This window comes from Chionomys nivalis, chromosome 19 (genome assembly GCF_950005125.1).
Source record: "Chionomys nivalis chromosome 19, mChiNiv1.1, whole genome shotgun sequence".
NCBI lineage: Eukaryota > Metazoa > Chordata > Mammalia > Rodentia > Cricetidae > Chionomys > Chionomys nivalis.
The window spans coordinates 40,259,838-40,279,051 of NC_080104.1; the positions used below are offsets into that span (position 1 = coordinate 40,259,838).

At 46.8% G+C, this 19,214-nt stretch overlaps 1 protein-coding gene across 2 annotated transcripts; it reads left to right on the forward strand.

The window, feature by feature from the left end:
- The first annotated feature begins 255 nt into the window (after positions 1–255).
- Pla2g12b (phospholipase A2 group XIIB) lies at positions 256–18,955 on the forward strand. Of its 2 annotated transcripts, none has more exons than XM_057751974.1 (4): positions 256–466; positions 8,810–8,898; positions 14,028–14,193; positions 18,834–18,955. In XM_057751974.1, the coding sequence occupies exons 1-4, from the start codon at positions 256–258 to the stop codon at positions 18,953–18,955; spliced, it is 588 nt and encodes a 195-aa protein (XP_057607957.1). The 2 variants fall into 2 exon arrangements, with proteins under 2 accessions (XP_057607957.1, XP_057607958.1); XM_057751975.1 differs by having other exon boundaries at positions 18,837–18,955.
- Positions 18,956–19,214: the final 259 nt, after the last annotated feature.

Genomic DNA, 19,214 nt, shown 5'->3' on the forward strand with positions numbered 1-19,214 from the left:
TCCAGCTCTTCGGGGTCCACTGGAAGTCCCCTCTTAGGCCATCCTCATACAAGCCCTCCCACGGTCTCACCTTTGTCCTCTCTAATCGCTCGGATCTGCTCCCGGCCTCCATGGCTGTGTTTAAAGTCCACCTCTGGGGAACACAGACTGACTGTTCCGATAAGGCCAGGCACGGGGCTGTGTGTGTTTCCCCAGGCTTCCTGGGACCCTGGCTGGGGTGGGGGGGACGAGGGCAGTGTCCTACTTGTGTGCAGGATGAAGCTGCCCTGTGGCTTCTTCCTCCTGTGGTTTGGCCTGGTGGGCAGCCTGGCAGAGAACGACCCCAGCCTCAAGGGAGAGGAGTCTTATTCGGACTGGGGCCTGCGGCACCTGCGGGGCAGCTTCGAGTCGGTCAACAGCTATGTCGATTCCTTCATGGAGCTGCTGGGAGGGAAGAATGGAGTCTGTCAGTACCGGTGCCGATATGGTGAGTACCCGGGTGCCTTCTCTGAGGTGGGGGTGGGGGAGGGTGTTGGGTCATGGGCAGCTCAGCAGGTCACGTCTGTCCTACACCAGGTAGGCCAGGTTACCAAACTGAGCAAATCAGGTGTAGTAACGTCAGAAATCCAAGCAGACAACAAATTCCTACGCGGAGCCTGGGATGCCATTTGGGACCTATATCTCCTGATCAATTATGCTTTAACTGAAACTCAAGCTCCACTCAGCTGCCTGGGAGTCTTCACGGAGGCCTTTATGGGTTTGCTGGGAGCCTGGGGCTTAAGGGGAGGTAGTGAGCAGCGTGGAAGCGAGGGCATGGCGAGAGAAACCTCACGGGCTCTGAGATGCTCTCGGGAAGGAAATGGAACCGGAACCTGATGTTTGGAGATTCTGCCTGGGGTCAAACAACTCCTCAGAATCCCAAAAGCTCCAAATAACTCTCTCGGCCCACCCGCAGATCTCTGACTGGCAGGGTTTTGCCTAGACTCTCCCAAGGGAGGCATCCCTGCCCTGCTCCAGTCAGTAGCCTCAGGGCACCGCCGCTGCCCACCAGGGACCCAAGCGCCGTCTCAGAACCAGACACAGAAGCTGATTTGGGAACTGGAGTGGACACCCAGGCCTACCTTGCCTCAGTTGCACAGAAGGCCAGTTTTCCCTTCACCCGCTCGGAAGAGGCCGGAGCCGAGCTCCTGCCCAAGCTTGGCAGCTCGCACAGTGGGTGAAAAACCTGTGCTTAATGTGGTGCTGGGAATTTTACCTCAGGCCTTGTTTGCCAAGCGCGTGGTTCACCACTGAGCTGCACCTGGACCTGAAAATGAACCTTTAAAGCACACAGCACAGACGTCCTCCGATGGTTTAGTTTATGCAAATATCCCGCAGTAGGCTCCCAGATGAAAATGCCAAGTCTGCTTAGCCTGGGACAACACGAGCTTTCCAGAGACAATCAAAACAGCTGGGGCATACATACACAACCTACACCTCTTTGGGGGGAAGGAAATGGCTTCCTTATGTACTAAAAGTGGCCAACCAGGAGATAATGGTTAAGCCATTGTTCCCAGTAGACTTAACATCCCTGGGCACAGGCAAAAGAGCCTGAAGCTCCCTGTGAGAATGTCCTGGGATCAAGCCCTGGGTCCCTCAACCTCATACTTACCCAGAGTTAGGTGTGTGAAGGCAGAAGCCAGTCACTGCAATAAGCCAGCGTAGTTTCCCCTGATGAGACAGCAAAGGGTTAATGCCTGCCGTCTGAATCAACACAGATGTTATCAATACTAACCAAGGTTTAGCAAACATCTAACAGTAGGACTTTTTGTAAAACTGTGAGCCCAACCCTACTCTCCCTTGTCTAGCAAAATCGGCATCAAAAGACTTCAGCAAATTTTTGCTTAGACAGCTCTGACTGGGAAGGGCCTGCCGACTCCCCATCCAATTGAGGCTCCTGGGGAGGCTGTGACAGAACAGACTTGAGGAGTTCCAGGCTAGCCTGGCTACATAGTGAGACACCTGAGATCCCCTCTCAACCCACTTCCCCCATAAAGGCTGCTTAAACGTCAATCTTTTTAGAATTTTAAATCGACAAAAACAATAGTGGATATCTGTGAAGAAAGCCCAGTGCTTTGGTTCATCGTTGAAAGGTTCCACAGCTGATTGCCATAGCCATTGCCTCCTCCCAACCTTCCTTTCATTTGTCGTGAGAAGGTTAAAAGTCTATTCATTCAAAGTGTTGAGATCGTGTCTCTGCTCACAGCCGTGACAAGACACTTTGCTAGAAATAATAAGGGTGGAGGGTGATGTTGGCTCAAGGTTTCAGAGATCTCTGCTTATTAAGGGGGGGGCAGTAAGGCTGGGGAAGGAACGGGGAGTGGAAGGAGCTTGAAGTGGAGGCTGGTTCACCTGGTAATATTGGGAAACAGATAGCCAGGCTGGGTGTATCAGAGGCCTGGTCCTGGACAGTTACTTCTGACACGCACTGGCCCTCTCTCTGAGGGCTCCTCAGCTTCCCCACACAGTATTATCAGCCAGAAAACTGACTCAAAACATGAACACGGGGGTAATGCGTGCGCGTATGAACGTACTCGTATGTTTGCATGGAGGCCAGAGGAGAACAGCTGTATCTCCAGTCGTCATGCGTCACCTTGTTCCCGGAGACAGGGTCTCTCACTGACCGTGGAGCTCGGCTGGCGGTCAGGAAGCCCCAGCCATCCTGTCTCTATATTCTCGGGGTTAGAGGGGCATGAGCAGCCATGCCCAGCTTTCCGCACAGATGCTACCCATTTGACCTCAGGTCCTGGCTCTGCCCACCAAGCCTCAGGTGTATATTCTTACCCACCGAGGCATCTTCCCAGTCCCCACGGAACATTTTCAGTCCAAACCATAATCGTCCTTTGCTGTGATGATCAGTACGGAGATTACTAAAACTTAGTCCTTCAAGAACCAGCCTTTGATGAAGATCTCCTTTTTCTCAATTCCCCCTCCTCTCAGCCTTTCTACTCCCGGTTTCTAAGAAACTGACTTTTCTTCCTTAGATTCCACATTAGAGATCATGGAGGCTGAGTTTTTCTGATTTTTTTCCACCCAGTGTAATGATTTCCAGTTCCAGAAAGACAGGATTCCCTCTTTAAGGTAGAGTAGCTCTCCATTGCGTAGACACACCTCTATCTACTCCCAGGTTGACATGTGTTTAGGTGGTTTCTGTTGTCTTGTTTCTTATGCTGCAATGAACACGAGAGCATAGACATCTTTCCAACATGCTCTCTTCAGTTCTGTTGGACAGGTACCAGAAGTGGGCTTGCTGGACTGTCTAGCAGTTCTGTTTTTAGTCTTTAGTTTTCTGAGGAGCCTCCATAGTGCTTTCCAAAATGGCTAAACTCATTGACATTTGCACCAATGGGGTATGAGTTCTGTTTTGCTGCACGCTCACCACTTTTGTCTATCGCTAAGAGCCGTTCTAGCAAGCATAAGGTGTTGGTTCCTTGTGGTCTCCGCTTCTATTTCCCTACTAAACGGGAGATGCATCTCTTCCTGTCCAACCACCCCTCGTTTGTCTTATTTAAACTTTTTCTTTTTTTAACTTTATTTTATGTGTATGGGTGTTTTGCTTGCATGTCTGTGTGTCTCGTGCCTGAGGGGGCCAGAAGGGGACACCGGAGTCCCTGACACTGGAGGTACCACCAACTGAGCGCTGGGACTTGAGCCCAGGTTCTCTGCAAGAGCAGTCAGTGCTATTAACCACTGAGCTGTCTCTCCAGTCCCCTGTTTGCTTGTTTTGTTTTGAGAACCAGCTTTTGGCTATTTTAAAGTTGGGTTGAGTTTCTGCTATGGCTCCCTTCTGTATTTTGGATGATAGCTATCCCTTTGTTAGCTGCAGTTTGTGAATCCATTGTCCCTGTCCCTCCATTGTCTCTGCTCTGCCATCACTCCTGTTGATGTTCAAAAGCTTTTCATTATAGCAAATCTCTGCCTTTTTAAATAAATTGTCTTACATAACCCAGCCTAGCCTCAAACTTTCTATGCAGCTAAGGATGACCTTGAACTTCTGATCCTCTTGCCTCCACCTCCTCCAGTGTTCCTACTGAGATTATAAACATATGCCAAAAAGCCAGGTTTAGTCTGGACTGGGGCTCAAATCCAAGGATTCATGTTGGCGAACATTCTACCAACTGAACCCCATTCCTAGCTCTGTCATCTTTAATTTTCTGGAGACATTTTTATCTGTCTGAAATTTCACAGAAAAAGTCCACACACTTGTGAGTTTGCCTATTGCCTAGCAAAAGACTTTCTTACAGCCTTCACGGGATTCTCAGGAACCTGTGAAAAGGGAAACACCCATAGATGTAGAAACCAGCACCTACATCTCGCACTAGGGTGATGGGTCTCCCAATTTACTGAAGGTTCTGAGGCTGTTGGTATTTAAATAGAGACAGTAATAGGTAGACCAAGACAAGGGAAGCAAGAATCAACTTAATCCATTTTAGTCTCTGTGTTGATGGCATGGACACTGTTTTGCTGTCTCCAATGAGGGTGCTGCTCGTGTGGGCATCCCTGGAGGTTGCCGAGTGTCTGTGCATAGTGCTGTCCCTGGCACCTCAGGGAAAGCCTCACCCTCCCTGGGAGATGCTCAGCCCCCTGGTCTGTGATATATCTTCCTCTCAATCTTTCTATTGACATAAAATGAGAGAGAGGAAACGTTGGCCAAGAGCGCAGGACACGTGGCTGGAAGCAGCGTTGCTGGGTGTTGAGGCTGACTCTGCCCTGAACCTCCCTCCTGATGCCTCTCAAGTGTTTTATGATGTTAACTTTGTTTAGAAGGTTTGACTCTTTATGAGACCAAATTTGTCAATCGCTTTATGGCCTCCGACTTTTACATCTTGATTAGAAAAGCATCCTCAGTTCAAGATTGTAGCAATATTCTGTGATTTCTTTTTCCGTGAAAACAGCCACAGCTAATGCATAATAAATGAGCGTGGCTGTGCCCTGATAAAACTTCTTTATGGGCACTAAAATTTGAATTTCATATCATTTTCACATGTCATAAAATATCATTCTTGTTTTGACTCCTGCCTCCGATCATTAAAATAGATGAAGCCCATTTCTAGTTGGCAGGTTACAAAAGACTGGCAGTGTGCGGAGCCCCCATTTGCCAAGAAGCTAAGCGTTTCGACTTTCACACCAGGAAAAAACATCTACGTGTCAACGTAGCATATTGCTGATGCCTAGGCTCAGAGCATCCAACCAGAAGGGACAGCTCGAGGCTAGGGTGTGTTATCACCTAGATTCAACTGCCTAGATTCAACTGCCACGTCCCTTAAAACCTGAGACTCCGTGCTTCTCTCGGAAGCTGCTTCCTGCAATTCATGCTCAGCCCTGCATCACTGGCACTATAGACAAGTCGGCCATTCCGTTATCTTCCAAACTGATGCCATGTTTCTCTTCTGTGCTTTCTTTTTTTTTTTTTTTTTTTTTTTTTTTTTTTTTTTGATTTTTCGAGACAGGGTTTCTCCATGGCTTTTGGTTCCTGTCCTGGAACTAGTTCTTCTAGACCAGGCTGGCCTCGAACTCACAGAGATCCACCTGCCTCTGCCTCCCGAGTGCTGGGATTAAAGGTGTGCGCCACCACCGCCCGGCTCTTCTGTGCTTTCTTAGATGCAAAAGGACCATGGGTGACTTGGGAAACCTCTCCAGCACTCATTAAAAAGATGCCTTTGGGGGATGGAGAGGTGGTTCAGTGGTTAAGAGCATTTGATGTTCTTCCAGGGGACCGGGGTTCAATTCCCAGTACCCACAGGTTGGCTTACAATTTGTAACTGGTCTCCAAGAACACCAGGCATGCATACATAGACAGACATAGACATATATGTAGGCAAAACACCCCCACATACAAAATAATAAGAAACAATTTAAAAAGAAAATTTAAAAAACGCATTGTCTGTGTATTCAAGTATTTGTTCCTTTAAGTTTCCCTAATATCTAAGAAGGTAACTTGTAAAAGAACAATCTGAAGAAAAGATAAAAGGCCCATAATCTTAGGAGCAACCACGTTGAATTATACTGTGTGGTTCGGCTGTTTGCCCATGTGTGACTCAATTATTGATATCAGACTCTGTCCCCCATTGTGATAGACCCACCCCCACACCACCCATTCTCACCCCCCCACATACTCACATATATACCCTCCCACATACCACATTCTCTCACTCATACACACCTGCCCTCTCTCTCACATACAACATACAGACTCTCTCTCTCTCTCTCTCTCTCTCTCTCTCTCTCTCTCTCTCACACACACACACACACACACACACACACACACGGCAGGATGAAAAGGGAAATCTTCAGTTCTGAGGAGATCATGGGAAGATAATGGTGGACAAAGGCAGACACTGGGGATCCTGGTCTTGGGCTTGAGAGCAGAAGGAAACTTGGGACCGCGCTCAGGGAGTCTAGTGTTTGGAGGAGAGGTGACCTGCACTTGTCAGAACCGGGATGCTGGCCTGAACAGTCGCAAAAGGACTTGAGTTTCTTTCGTTTCCACAAAAGTTGTGTCTGCTGAATAAATACTTTCTGAGAGCCTGGTTTTGGTCTAGTGGTGTATTAGGGTTCCGAGCTGGGGAGGCGGTGCCATCCTTTAGTGCTGGTGGTACCAGCATGAACATCTGGCCATGCAGACCCACGTTCAGATCCCAGGACCTGTGTAAAAGCGTGGGGGGCAGAGGCACGTGCCTTGCCTGGTTCCTCTCATCTCACACTGCGGGGCAGAAACAGGCAAATCCAGGCACCTCCCCTGACATGTGTCATACACACAAACATGTACACATCACACTACACATACCATACATACACATCACACACACTGTAGACCACACACAATACACACCACACTATACACCACACACACTACACTACACATACATACCACTCACACACTCCACACACACCACCATACACCACACCCACATGCCACATAGTGCATGTCCACACCTGTGCACACCCACAGCACCACACACACACCACACACCACACACATTCCATACACACACGTACACACCACCACACGCACACACACACACACATACACGCCCAAACTCACCCACATGCACAGAGAGATTACAAAGTTTCGACCTGATATTACAAGGAAGAAGCAAGATGCTTCCATCTACCTAGTAATGAAGGTGAAGAATGTCTACCCGAAACACTTCCAACCCTCGCACACTTCATACACAGGAAATTAACCACTTCTTCATACAGAGTAAATGATCACACTTCATACACGGGAAATAAGCACACTTCATACACAGGAAATGATCACACTTCATACACAGGAAATGAGCACACTTCATACACAGGAAATGAGCACACTTCATACACAGGAAATGAGCACACTTCATACACGGGAAATGAGCACACTTCGTACACAGGAAAGGAGCACACTTCATACACAGGAAATGATCACACTTCATACACAGGAAAGGAGCACACTTCATACACAGGAAAGGAGCACACTTCATACACAGGAAATGATCACACTTCATACACAGGAAAGGAGCACACTTCATACACAGGAAAGGAGCACACTTCATACACAGGAAAGGAGCACACTTCATAAACAGGAAATGAGCACACTTCATACACAGGAAATGAGCACACTTCATACACAGGAAAGGAGCACACTTCATACACAGGAAATGAGCACACTTCATACACAAGAAAGGAGCACACTTCATACACAGGAAATGAGCACACTTCATACACAAGAAAGGAGCACACTTCACCCAGTATTTAACTGAGCATCTCATCTCTGCCATAAACACCCTGGAGAAGTCATTTGAATCCAGGAAGATTTGTCTTGGCTCATGGTCTCACAGGGCTGGGCAGTTCCAAGTGGCAAGGAAGGCATGGCAGAGCTCATGAAGACAGGAGCACGTGGCAGAGGTTCCTCCTGTCCTGTCACAGTAGGAAGCGGTAGGGTCAATGCCATGTGATGACTGCCTCCCAGTCCTGTAATCTAATCGAACCAGCTTCTTTAATACGTTTGCAAGACCATAAAATGGTTCTTACAATTCTTAAGCCCCATAAACAAGGCAAAGCATCCAGAACACCAGTTGTTTGTTCTGTGGTCAGTGATGCTCGGCCTGTACCTACAGAGACTCCCTAAGCTTTCTTCAGTGCAAAGTTAATCATAATGACAGCTATGATTCTGATTCTGTCCGTGTGTGACCAGGCAATATAATATGCTGCTCTGTGTGTCGGGGGGTAGTTCTGGAGTGATGTGGGATTCCCCTCTGGATGCTGTGAATATGTTTTATTATCATGGATTAATAAAGAAGCTGCTTTGGGCCAATGGCTTAGCAGAGCAAAATCAGTCGGAAAATCTGAACAGAGATTATTTAGAGAGAGTAGGCGGAGTCAGGGAGAAAGATGCAAGCCACCAGCCAGAATCTTGCAATAAACTTCAAGCCTCATAGTAAAATATAAAATAATAGAAATGGATTAATTTAAGATGCAAGAACTACTTAGAAATATGCTTAAGCTATTGTCCAAACAGTATTACAATTAATATAGTTTCAGTGTAATTATTTCGGGTCTGAGTGGCCGGGAAACAAACAAGCAGCCCCTGTCAACACGGGAGGAACACTGTCTGGAGGAGATCATTCAGTTTGTAAAATTACGGTAACGTGATTCTTTCGGTGACTCCCTCCTCACTGCTGATTTAATGTGATTATCTTATGGGGACAGTGACATCTAAAGGAACAATGGCATGTGCTCTTAGGACATTTTTATTGGATGAATGAATGTCAAATGTCTGACTTCTGCTTTTCTCCTTTCTTCCTTCTAGGAAAGGCGCCGATGCCCAGACCAGGCTACAAACCCCAGGAGCCCAATGGCTGCGGCTCCTATTTCCTGGGTATTAAGGTACCAGGAAGTGTATGTACCACTAATCTTCCCTTCTTGTTTGATGTGGTTTTGAGGAAGAGCAACCCAGGAGCTATAACCACTGGTGGAAGCCATCATTTCTGGAGTCTATTCAAACAGTGTGATTTGTTATTTTGAACTAGACTGGGGGAAGGGAGAGAATTTTCAAGGCAGACACTTGAGTTCTTTTTCTCAAAGACTGCTGTCCCTCAGCTAAGCTTCTGGTATTTGCAAACTTTAAAATCACCCCTATAAGCATTGGCTACAATTTATGGCATCAAGACACAATTTAAAGGTGACTGGATGCTGTTGACTTATCGAAACTAGTAATTCATTCCAGCGATGGACTAGAGTGACTGGTATTGGCCAGAAAATATGGATTATTATATTGGCTGACCTCTGCAAGCAGAGTGTCAAAGCAACAAAGTTTGGGGTTTGGCACACCCACTGTTGGCTGAGATTTGTTAGTACATGGCTGTCCCTTTCTCAAACTTCCAACTTCTCCTAGAAGCAAGCAATGACTTGGTCTCCTTGAAGGTGTCTTGAAAGGGTCTGGGTTTTGTAGTGTGCTTGCCCAGCACGCGTGAAGCCCCAGGTAGTGCCACATAAACCAGGTGAAGTGGCACATGCTTGTAATGCCAGCTCTCCAGAGGCTGAAACAGGAGGAACAGAACTCCAAGGTCATCTTTGACTACACGGTGAATTTGGGGCCAGCCTGGGCTACATGAGACTCGGTCTCAAAAATCGGGGGCTGGGTTGGGTGACAGCTGAGTCAGCAAAGTGCTTGTCTTGCAACCAAGAGAACCTGAGTTTGGTCCCCAGAATCCACATTAAAAACCTGGTCATGGCGGCACTTACTTGTAATGCCAGCACTGTGGGGTGAAGACAACCAGGTGCCCAGGGCTCTCTAGTCAGCAAACTAATCTATTTGGAAAGTTCCAGGCCAAAGACAGACCCTGACTTAAAACAAACAAGTGAGTTGGCACCTGGGAAATAATAGCTGAGGCTGTTCTCTGTCATCCTTCAAAAGCTCACATGGGTGCACACACGCTCACACACAAGTGCACCTGAACACGCACGAACACATTCTCCCTCTCACATACACAAATACAGAGACAGACAGACAGACAGACAGACAGACAGACAGAGAATATCATAGATGCTTTTGACCTGCACTTTCAAAGAGAGGTTTCATATAAAATGTAGCTACAGGTATATCAACTATGACATTGAATGTGTCCTATGTGTATGCGTGTGTGTGAGATCTATGTATATTCGGATACTTGTGCACACATGTGTATTGTGGAAGCCAGAGGTTGACACGCAATGTCTTCTTTAATTGTTCTCCAACTTATTTTTTCTTAATTTGTGTGCGTGCAAGTCTGTGTGAGTGTGTGTAAGTGTGTGGGCCCATGCAAGTGTATACCTGCACTCGTGCATGCTGGTACATGCATGTTGCATGTGTGTGTGGAGGCTAGAGGTCAGTCAGTGTTGGGTGTTTTCCTCATTTACTGTGCATCTTTTATTTATTTTGTGAGTAGGAACACGCATGCCCCATGCATACATATGGAGGTCAGAGGACAACTTGCCAGAGTTGTCTCCTTCCCCTCCGTGGGTTCTGGGAATTGAACTCAAGTCTACAGGCTTGGTGCCGGCTGCTTTTACCCAGTAAGCCAGCCTGCCTTCCCTCTACCTTATTTTTGCTTGTTTGCTTGTTTGTTTGTTTTGAGATGGGGCCTCTCATTGAACCCGGAGCTCATCACTTGGCTAGGCCAGCTGACCAAGCAACTGCAGGGATCTAGCTGTCTCTGCCTTCCCCAGCACCGGGGTTAGGGCATGCTGTCATGCGTCAGCTGTTGTGTGCTGGGGATCAGGGCTCAGTCAACTCGCTAATGCGGCAGGCACTTACTGACTGAGCCATGGGTCTCTCACTGAATCTAGACCTTACCAGTTTAGCTAGACTGCCTGGCCCACAACTCTTTGTTTTCACCTTCCCTGCATGGATTACAGTCAGCCAACTTTTATGTGGGCACTGAGAGATGATGTCTCAGGTTTTCATGTTTGCTTGGCGAGTACCTTACAGACAGCCAACTCAGGCCCTGAATGGCCTCTTTTTTCGAATATCTTTTAAAATTGTTTTATATATCAACTAATATATATTTAATTTTATGTGTATGGATGTTTTTACCTGCATGTCAGTGCACGACATGCCTGCAGTGCCCATGGAGGCCAGAAGAGGGCGTGAGATCCTCTGGGCTGGGTCCTCTGGAAGCACAGTTAGTGCTTCTAACCTCTGAGCCACCTTCCCAGCCCCCTGAATTGTCTCTTAATAGAGCTAAGCCTCAATTTTTAGCTGGTTCAAGAGTTCACTGGGCGGTTGTCTAAGCAGCTCCATGAGTCTTCTTCTAACCGAGCTGCTGGCTCACCTATTGGCATTTCCACACTGACTGCAAGAAGGTCCTCTATCCTCTGGGCAGTTTTCATTTATCCGTCAGATATCCGTATCCACACACTGATTTTGCTAGAAGAAACCTGACTGCTATTGACTGAACGTGTTTTCTTAAGTATATGAAGTTAAAATATTTCTGGGGAAGGTGTCTCTATATAGAGAGTTCTCAGCCCTTACACAGCCTGGGGCAAGCTTGTTCACAATCAGCAGTAAGGGTATGAACACAAGGGAGAATATCCTCTCAGCTGGGCATGCTAGAGCAATGGCACATCTTCAGGTGTGAGTTTAGTCATTCTAGAAGGGATGCACGGGGTCTGAGCATGGAGTTCAGTGGTAGAACACTTGAGTGGTAGAACAAGCCTTGGGTTCAGCCCCCAGCGCTGCCAAAATCAATCAATCAATCAATCAACCAACCAACCAACCAGTCAATGCAGTACAGTGGTGGTGCACACTTTTAGTTCCAGCACTCAAGGTGCAGAAGCAGGTGGGTCTCTGTGAGTTCAAGGCCAGCCAGAGCTGCGTAGTGAGACCATCTCAAAAAACAAACAAACAAATGGATTCCCACTATTTAGAAGTAGTTCAGGAAGTGGAGGTCACTGCACCTCCCTAACGGGCAGTCGCCTTTTCATAGTGTGGCCGCAGGCATAGGACAGCCGTGGTCTGTGTCGTCTAAAGAGCTGGGCTGTCTTTAACGTGATTTTGTTGTTTCTCTTTGCTTCGGGGCACTTTAAACGGTGGAAGTCCTTGTCCTGTGTCAGGTGACCTTGGATTAGTAGGAGGTCCAGAGAGGCGCTAGTGTGAGGAGGCTCTGCCATCACTGATGACACTCCTCACCCACACCCTGAAAGCACATTTGCCCCATTTCCCAACCACATCCCAGCTTCCAAAGCCAGGTGTGGAGGCAGGTGGATTCAGTCAAGGCTATAATGAGTTTGAGGCCAGCTTGAGCTATGTAAGAGCCTGTCTGGAAAAACTAACAAACAAGAAGCCAAGCCCAGATTATCAGGAAACTGCCAAAGTGTCCTAAGATGCCCTGTCTGGTGCTAATCTCACCTGCTCTGTGGTCTCATGCCCCACTGAGTGCTCCCCTGCACCACTCAGTGCTCTCCTGCACCACCGAGTGTTCCCCTGCACCACCGAGTGTTCCCCTGCACCACCGAGTGTTCCCCTGCACCACCGAGTGCTCTCCTGAACCACCGAGTGTTCCCCTGCACCACCAAGTGCTCCCCTGCACCACCGAGTGTTCTCCTGCACCACCGAGTGCTCCCCTGCACCACCGAGTGCTCCCCTGCACCACCGAGTGCTCTCCTGCACCACCGAGTGCTCCCCTGCACCACTGAGTGCTCTCCTGCACCACTGAGTGTTCTCCTGCACCACTGAGTGTTCTAGTGCATCACTGAATGCACTCATGCATCACTGAGTGCACCCATGCACCACTGAATGCAATCATACATCACTGAATGCTCTCGTGCATCACTGAATATCATTCATTACCAAGTATGCAGATACCCATGTTTTTGCTTTTAAAAATCATTTCTTCCTTGCTCAGGATTGTGTGCTAACTCTAATTTTGAAGGCAAAGCCATTTACCAGTTTGGCAAATAAGTTTTTTTATATGGTGCTGAGACTCAAACTTGGTACCTTAGGTACTGCCAGTGAACCAGACTCTAAGGCCCACAAAGCTTCTGCCACGCACACACATGCTGGCATGCATAGGTATGTAGGTACATTTCCTGCTACAACCTTTGACACACTAAAAAACTGACTTGGTAGCCTGCTCGTTCTCTTTCCCTGCTCTGAATCTACTTTCATCTCCTCCTCCCCCTTATTTTAAGACAGGGTCTTACGTAGTCCAGACTGGCCTCAAGCTTGAAATGTAGCCAAGGATGGTCTTGAAGTTCTGATCCCCCTGCCTCTGCTCATGAACGCTGGGATACGAGTTGCCAGCCCTGGTTTATGCAGTCCTAGGGATAAAACTTAAGGCATGATGCATGCCAGGCAAGCACTCTCCCAGATGAGCCACATTCCAAGCCCATGTACCCTCATTTCCCACAATGCTCTTAGTCTTTCTCCCACTTAGCCGTGTCCCAGCTCTAAGTGATGCTCTCCCATCTCATGCCACAATCTCTATAGCTATTTATAAGATGCTTAGTGCAAGCAATGCCCTGACGTCATTCCTCTTGTGGTTGAGAACTCAGTGTCCTGCACCCTGTTTTTCTCCCCAACTCAGATACAACCTTAAGACAGAGCTGGAGAGGGCAGGTCCCTAAAACAGCCAGCCATGTTCCATTTACTTGAGGCTGAACTTTTCAGAGTAGTCTTGGAACCTTTTTCTTCAGCAGACTCTCAGACCCAAATGTAAAGCTTTCAGTAAATGTGAATCTCCTGGGCCTCTGCCATCTCGATTGCCCCTCTGGTTTCTGTTTTCATCGCCATATCTGGGTGTGGATTTGAAAATAACTAATCTCACAAAAGGAAAGATGAGAAAAATTGGCTGGAGTCACATATGAAGCTAATAACATTAAAATCCAGCATCCTATGACCTCGGAGCTAATTTTTCTGAGCCCTTGGTGTTTCTGAATGGATCTAGGTTGTGGCACACACTCAAGAAGTGACTAGCTCATAGTGAGGTGGACAGGGTTGCCTCAGGTCCTTGGTCTAAACGTGGCACTCTCCTGCTTCACTTTTCCAGATGGACTTGGGCATTCCAGCCATGACCAAGTGCTGCAACCAGCTGGATGTCTGCTACGACACCTGCGGTGCCAACAAGTACCGCTGCGATGCAAAATTCCGATGGTGTCTCCACTCCATCTGCTCTGACCTCAAGCGGAGCCTCGGCTTTGTCTCCAACGTGGAAGGTAGGTCTCTTAAGGACACTTTCTGGTGACAGGGAGTTTTGCTCCTGTCTTCACACAGGGAGCCAGGGCCCTCTACTGGGCGAGGTGGCCGGAGCATTGTGCAGCAGAAGGAGAGACTCAGCACCCTTTCACGGAAGTTCCTGCACACCATTGGCATCCTTCCTGCTGGAAGAGGCCACAGTGATGCTTCCGCAGAACAAAAACCTTTCCTTTAAGACTGAAGAAGAGCTTCCATGTGTGTGCTAAATGACTTTCCACTCGGTAGTCCCTCCCTATAGGACCACATGGTTTGGCTGAAGTTCCCCCATTCAAAGTTTGCTCTTAGTCTGGGTAGGAACTTTAAAATTCCTCTTCTGTGTGTGCTTCCAGATAACTGTGTTTAAACACTCCTAACTACTGAGCTTCTAGCTCCAACTCTGTAATTTTTTTTTTCCGTAATTTGCCATCCAAACGATTTTAATCTCTCAAAGCTTCCAGATGGGAAAGGTTGAAACTGTGGGAACAATCTTGGAGGTGGTCCGTGGAATATGGGTAGTGAGCTGGGCCTGGGAAAGGGAGGTCTCTCTCTCCTGTGCCCACACAGGGTAGGAAAGAACTGTTTCTGATGTAGGCTCAGGTCAGGGAACTGTTGCAGGCCAACGTCCTACTGATTTTTCCTTCCTAGGGGTCTTACTGCTCTCCCACTGGCCAGGGCGCTGTAAGTCCTGTGTTTATGTCCCAGTCAAGTGGGGGCCATCCACTGGGAGCAACTACCTTGTAAGATCACCTAACTCTGATCGCTTCTGCCCACAGTTGAAGCCACTTGATATTTTCTTCCCTATGGATTAACTAAAAGTTCAGTTTGTCCAGCTCTCCGAGGTCAGCCCTAGCTACTCCCTTAGCATCATCGCAGATGCCCAGACCTCCCTTTGGACCCCTGCACTGAAATCTACCTGGGTTGAAGGCCCAGGCTTTCTACCCTTGACTTCCTTCTGCATGAAACAGTCTGAGCATTTGTTGGTGGTACCGAAGACAGTGATGTAATTTACATATGAGTTAACTCATTTAAATGCCAGATGAATAGAGTCACACAATCAACCCCTATTCATCATCTCTCAAAGAAATCTCATAACCATTTCCCTTGAGCTCCCCCTGCTCAGCCAAAGGCAACTAGGAATCTAATTTCTACCTCTATTGATTTTCCAATTTTTATATAATGGAATCAAAATACATGGGTTTCTGTGAACAATTTCTTTCACTTATCTGTGCTGTAGGACAGTGGTTCTCAATCTTCCTAATGCTGCGACCCTTTTATACAGTTCCTCACGTTGTGGTGACCCCCGGCCAAAGAATCATTTTCATTGTTACTTCATGACTGTAATTTTTCTCTGTTATGAACCATAATGTAAACATCTGTGTCTTAGACAAACCCTATGAAAGGAGTAATTTGACTCCCAAAGGGGTCAAGACCCACAGGTTGAGAACTACTGCTGTAGAATGCATCCGAAGGTCATTCCTCTTTATTGCCAAGTAATAGTTCATTGTATGCCTTCCCACATCGTCTTTCTCTGTCCATCAGTTGATATTTGGGTTGGTTTTGGGATTAATTCTTCTACCATGAACATAGACATGTGAATATCTGCAGGAATCATGTTTTAATTCTTTTGCATATATGTATGCGTATACATTCATACGAGGGATTGATGGAATATAGGGTTAATATAGGTTGAACTGTTGGATAACCTGGTGAATTGTCTTCTTAAACAGCTGCACCATTTTATGTTTTCCCAAAGTCCCAGTTTCTGCACGCCTTTGTCAACGTTCATTATCGTTTTGTTACAGGCCCCTGAGCATCTCCCTGGCCACTGATGCGCTGTGTCTATTCAGGCCCATTGCCCACTTCGTATTTGCTTTCGATACTGAGTGGAGGGAGCCCCTTGTTTCTAGTCCTTTGTCAGATCTATGGTTTACAAGCACTCACCGTCCCCCTCCCCTGCCCCACTTTGAGACGGGGTCTCCATGTACTTGCGGATCCCCTGCCTCAGCCTCCTCGGTCTGGAGTTTGAGGTGGGGCACCACCAGCACAGCAGCTTCTACTTAGTTATTTTTTGAAGCCCAGAAAACTTAAATTTTTTTTTTTTTTGTTTTGTTTTGTTTTTTTTTCGAGACAGGGTTTCTCTGTGGTTTTGGAGCCTGTCCTGGAACTAGCTCTTGTAGACCAGGCTGGTCTCGAACTCACAGAGATCCGCCTGCCTCTGCCTCCCAAGTGCTGGGATTAAAGGCGTGCGCCACCACCGCCCAGCTTAGAAAACTTAAATTTTGAGTAAGTTCGATTTACTAATTTTCATCAACTTGTGTTTTTGCTCTCACAGGTCAAAAATACCTAGCGATCTTTTCTTCTGAGCGTTTTATTGTCTTAGCTCTTGGTTTAGGTTTGTGATCCATTTTGAGGATTATTCGTGGACAGTGTGAAAGTGGGGTCTACCTTCGTTGTATGGATTCCCAAGTGATTAAACACTGGTGTTAAGAATACCATTTTCCCCCACATTAACCTGTGAAGTGTGGACAGTGGTCTCTCAACCTTTGACCCTATTCTATTCCTGCCTGTGCCAGCACGCTGCGTGCCTAGCTCCGTAGTGTAGTGTCGCGGTGACTCTGAAGTTGAGATGTGTTTTTGACCCTTGTTCTTTGTCCAGGTCTCTCTGGACACTCTAGATTTCTGTCATTTCTATGGAATTTTAGGATTCGCTTGTTAATTTCTGCAAGAATGACAGCTGTGGTTCTCAGAGCTTTGGTTGTTTCTGTGGATAAATTCCAGTATTGCCACTTTCATAAAATTATACTGTTTAGTATAAAAATAAGAATATAAACATCTTTCTATTTGCTTCTTTCTTCACTCATTTCTTTCCATGGTGTTGTCATTTCCATAGCATGGATCTTGCACTTTTTTGGTAATTTTTTTTCCTTCGTGATTTTATGGCTTTCTTAATTTTCTTTTTAAAAATTTAATTTGTTTTTTTAGTTTATTTTTATTTTATGTGCTTTAGTGTTTTGCTTACATGCGTGTCTGTGTGAGGGTATCAGATATTGGAGTTACAGACAATTGTGAGCTGCCATATGGGTGCTGGGAACTGAATCCGGGTCCTCTAGAAGAGCAGTCAGTGCGCTTAACCACTGAGCCATCTTTCCAACTCTACCCAAGCCTTGTATGTGGGCTCCAAGGAACAAACCTAGGCCACATCAGGCAAGGGATTTTACCTATTGTGCCATTTCTCCTGCATTTTTAATGTTTGACAGGTGATTTACAGTGCTGTACAGAAAGACCATTGATTTTGGCTTCTGCCTATTGCTTTATTTTAATTATTTATTTAATTGATTGGCTCTGATAGGATTTCAGAGCATCTCTGAGTCTTTACATGCTGCCGCTAGCACATGCTTTCCCGCTGTAACTTGGATACCTTTCTCGCTAAAATCTGAAATACCCTACGGCAGCATTAAGAGTGCATATCCTTGTATCTTTTCCTTGTCCTGCAAGAGAAGAGGCACCAGGGTTAGCTCTGAGCATGAGACTGACCCTGCATCTCTCTAGGTGACCCCTATCAGGGGTGGAAGTCCTCCTCCTGGGTTGTTGTTTCTAGAGTCTGTCTTTCTGCAGAATGTGGTGTGTGGCTTTTATTTTCTTGGTAGGTGGTATGGTATGATGATTTTAGTGTGTTGAAGGAGCTTGCATGCTTAGGATAACCCCCCATGGGCATGGTGTGAGTCCTCTTCTGTGTTTTGAGTCTAGTAGGCTGGGTATCTGTTGAAGACTTTGCATTTAGTCTTGAGAGATGCTTATCCTTGGTTTGTTATTCCTTTGGTTTCTCTATCTGATTTTTGTTAGCAACATAATACTCATAAATGAAATATATAATCCTAATTTCTGAAAGTGTTTAGAAGGGATTTCTATTAGTTCTTTAAATATCTAGCAAAAATTCCCTCGAAGCACGGAAGTAGATTTCTTTAAGAGGTATATTTTTGGGGAATTAACAATCTATTTTCATTTTCTAGTTCATTGAGTCAGTTCAGTTCACGGAATTTCCATTTCCTCTAAATTGTCTAATTTTTCTGGCACGTCCTTGGTATCCCTTATAGTAATGAGCCAGAGGTCTTCCTTCCCTCAGAGCAACCCCCTTCTCCCAAGGGACAGGAACCTTTCTGTGAGTTTCCAGCTACTTTGCGGTCCCTGTCTTCATGGTATAGTATAATTAGTTTCGGACCTGTTTGCTTGCTCCACCTCTTGGTCCAAACTATGAGATCCTTGAGTTGTGGGGATGATGTATTTTTTTTCCCAAGGATAAGCCTATCTCTCATACACAATTCTTCAATCAATAAATGACTATATACCCCACGCTTGAGCAGGGCAAGCTATGGGAAACAACGTAGTGTAGTCTGAGTGAGTATTTCTAATGACTTTTCCCCAGGGCACCACAAACGTGAGACTCCAGCAAGTGCATCTGCCTTACTGGACTGGAGAGGGGCTTTTCTGAAAGCGGTTTGCTGGTCCTCTCAATTCTGCACTCTGTCTCTGCCATCCTCTGGGGATCGCCTGGGAAATACATGGCCTCATATGCTACGGGGTGGCCTCTGCTGACCCTGCTGTCTCTATTCGTCTTTTCAAGCAGCCTGTGATTCTCTGGCTGACACCGTGTTCAACACTGTGTGGACCCTGGGCTGCCGACCCTTTATGAACAGTCAGCGGGCAGCCTGTATCTGTGCGGAGGAGGAGAAAGAAGAGCTATGAAGACGAGATTCTTCCAGGCTCTGAGTGACTCCTCGGCTGCGTTTCAGAGACAGTGGTGTGACGGAAGCGCCGCTCTTTCTACCTTTGGAGACTGTGAGTTGGAGAAGGGAGCCAGCGTGTCTTGTCCTTTGAGGAAGGTTAAGGAAAAGAGATGCAGAGACTGAAGACTGTCCACTCCAACGCTGGTCTCCCAGACAAGACACACGTGCCTGGAAATTCAGTTCTTAGAACAGCAAGCAGATCTTGACATTCACAAACG

Coding starts and splice junctions, on each gene's coding strand:
- Pla2g12b (XM_057751974.1), top strand. CDS start 256: ATGAAGCTGCCCTGTGGCTTCTTCCTCCTGTGGTTTGGCCTGGTGGGC. Junction 467..8,809: donor TCAGTACCGGTGCCGATATG/GTGAGTACCCGG, acceptor TCTTCCTTCTAG/GAAAGGCGCCGATGCCCAGA. Junction 8,899..14,027: donor GTATTAAGGTACCAGGAAGT/GTATGTACCACT, acceptor TCACTTTTCCAG/ATGGACTTGGGCATTCCAGC.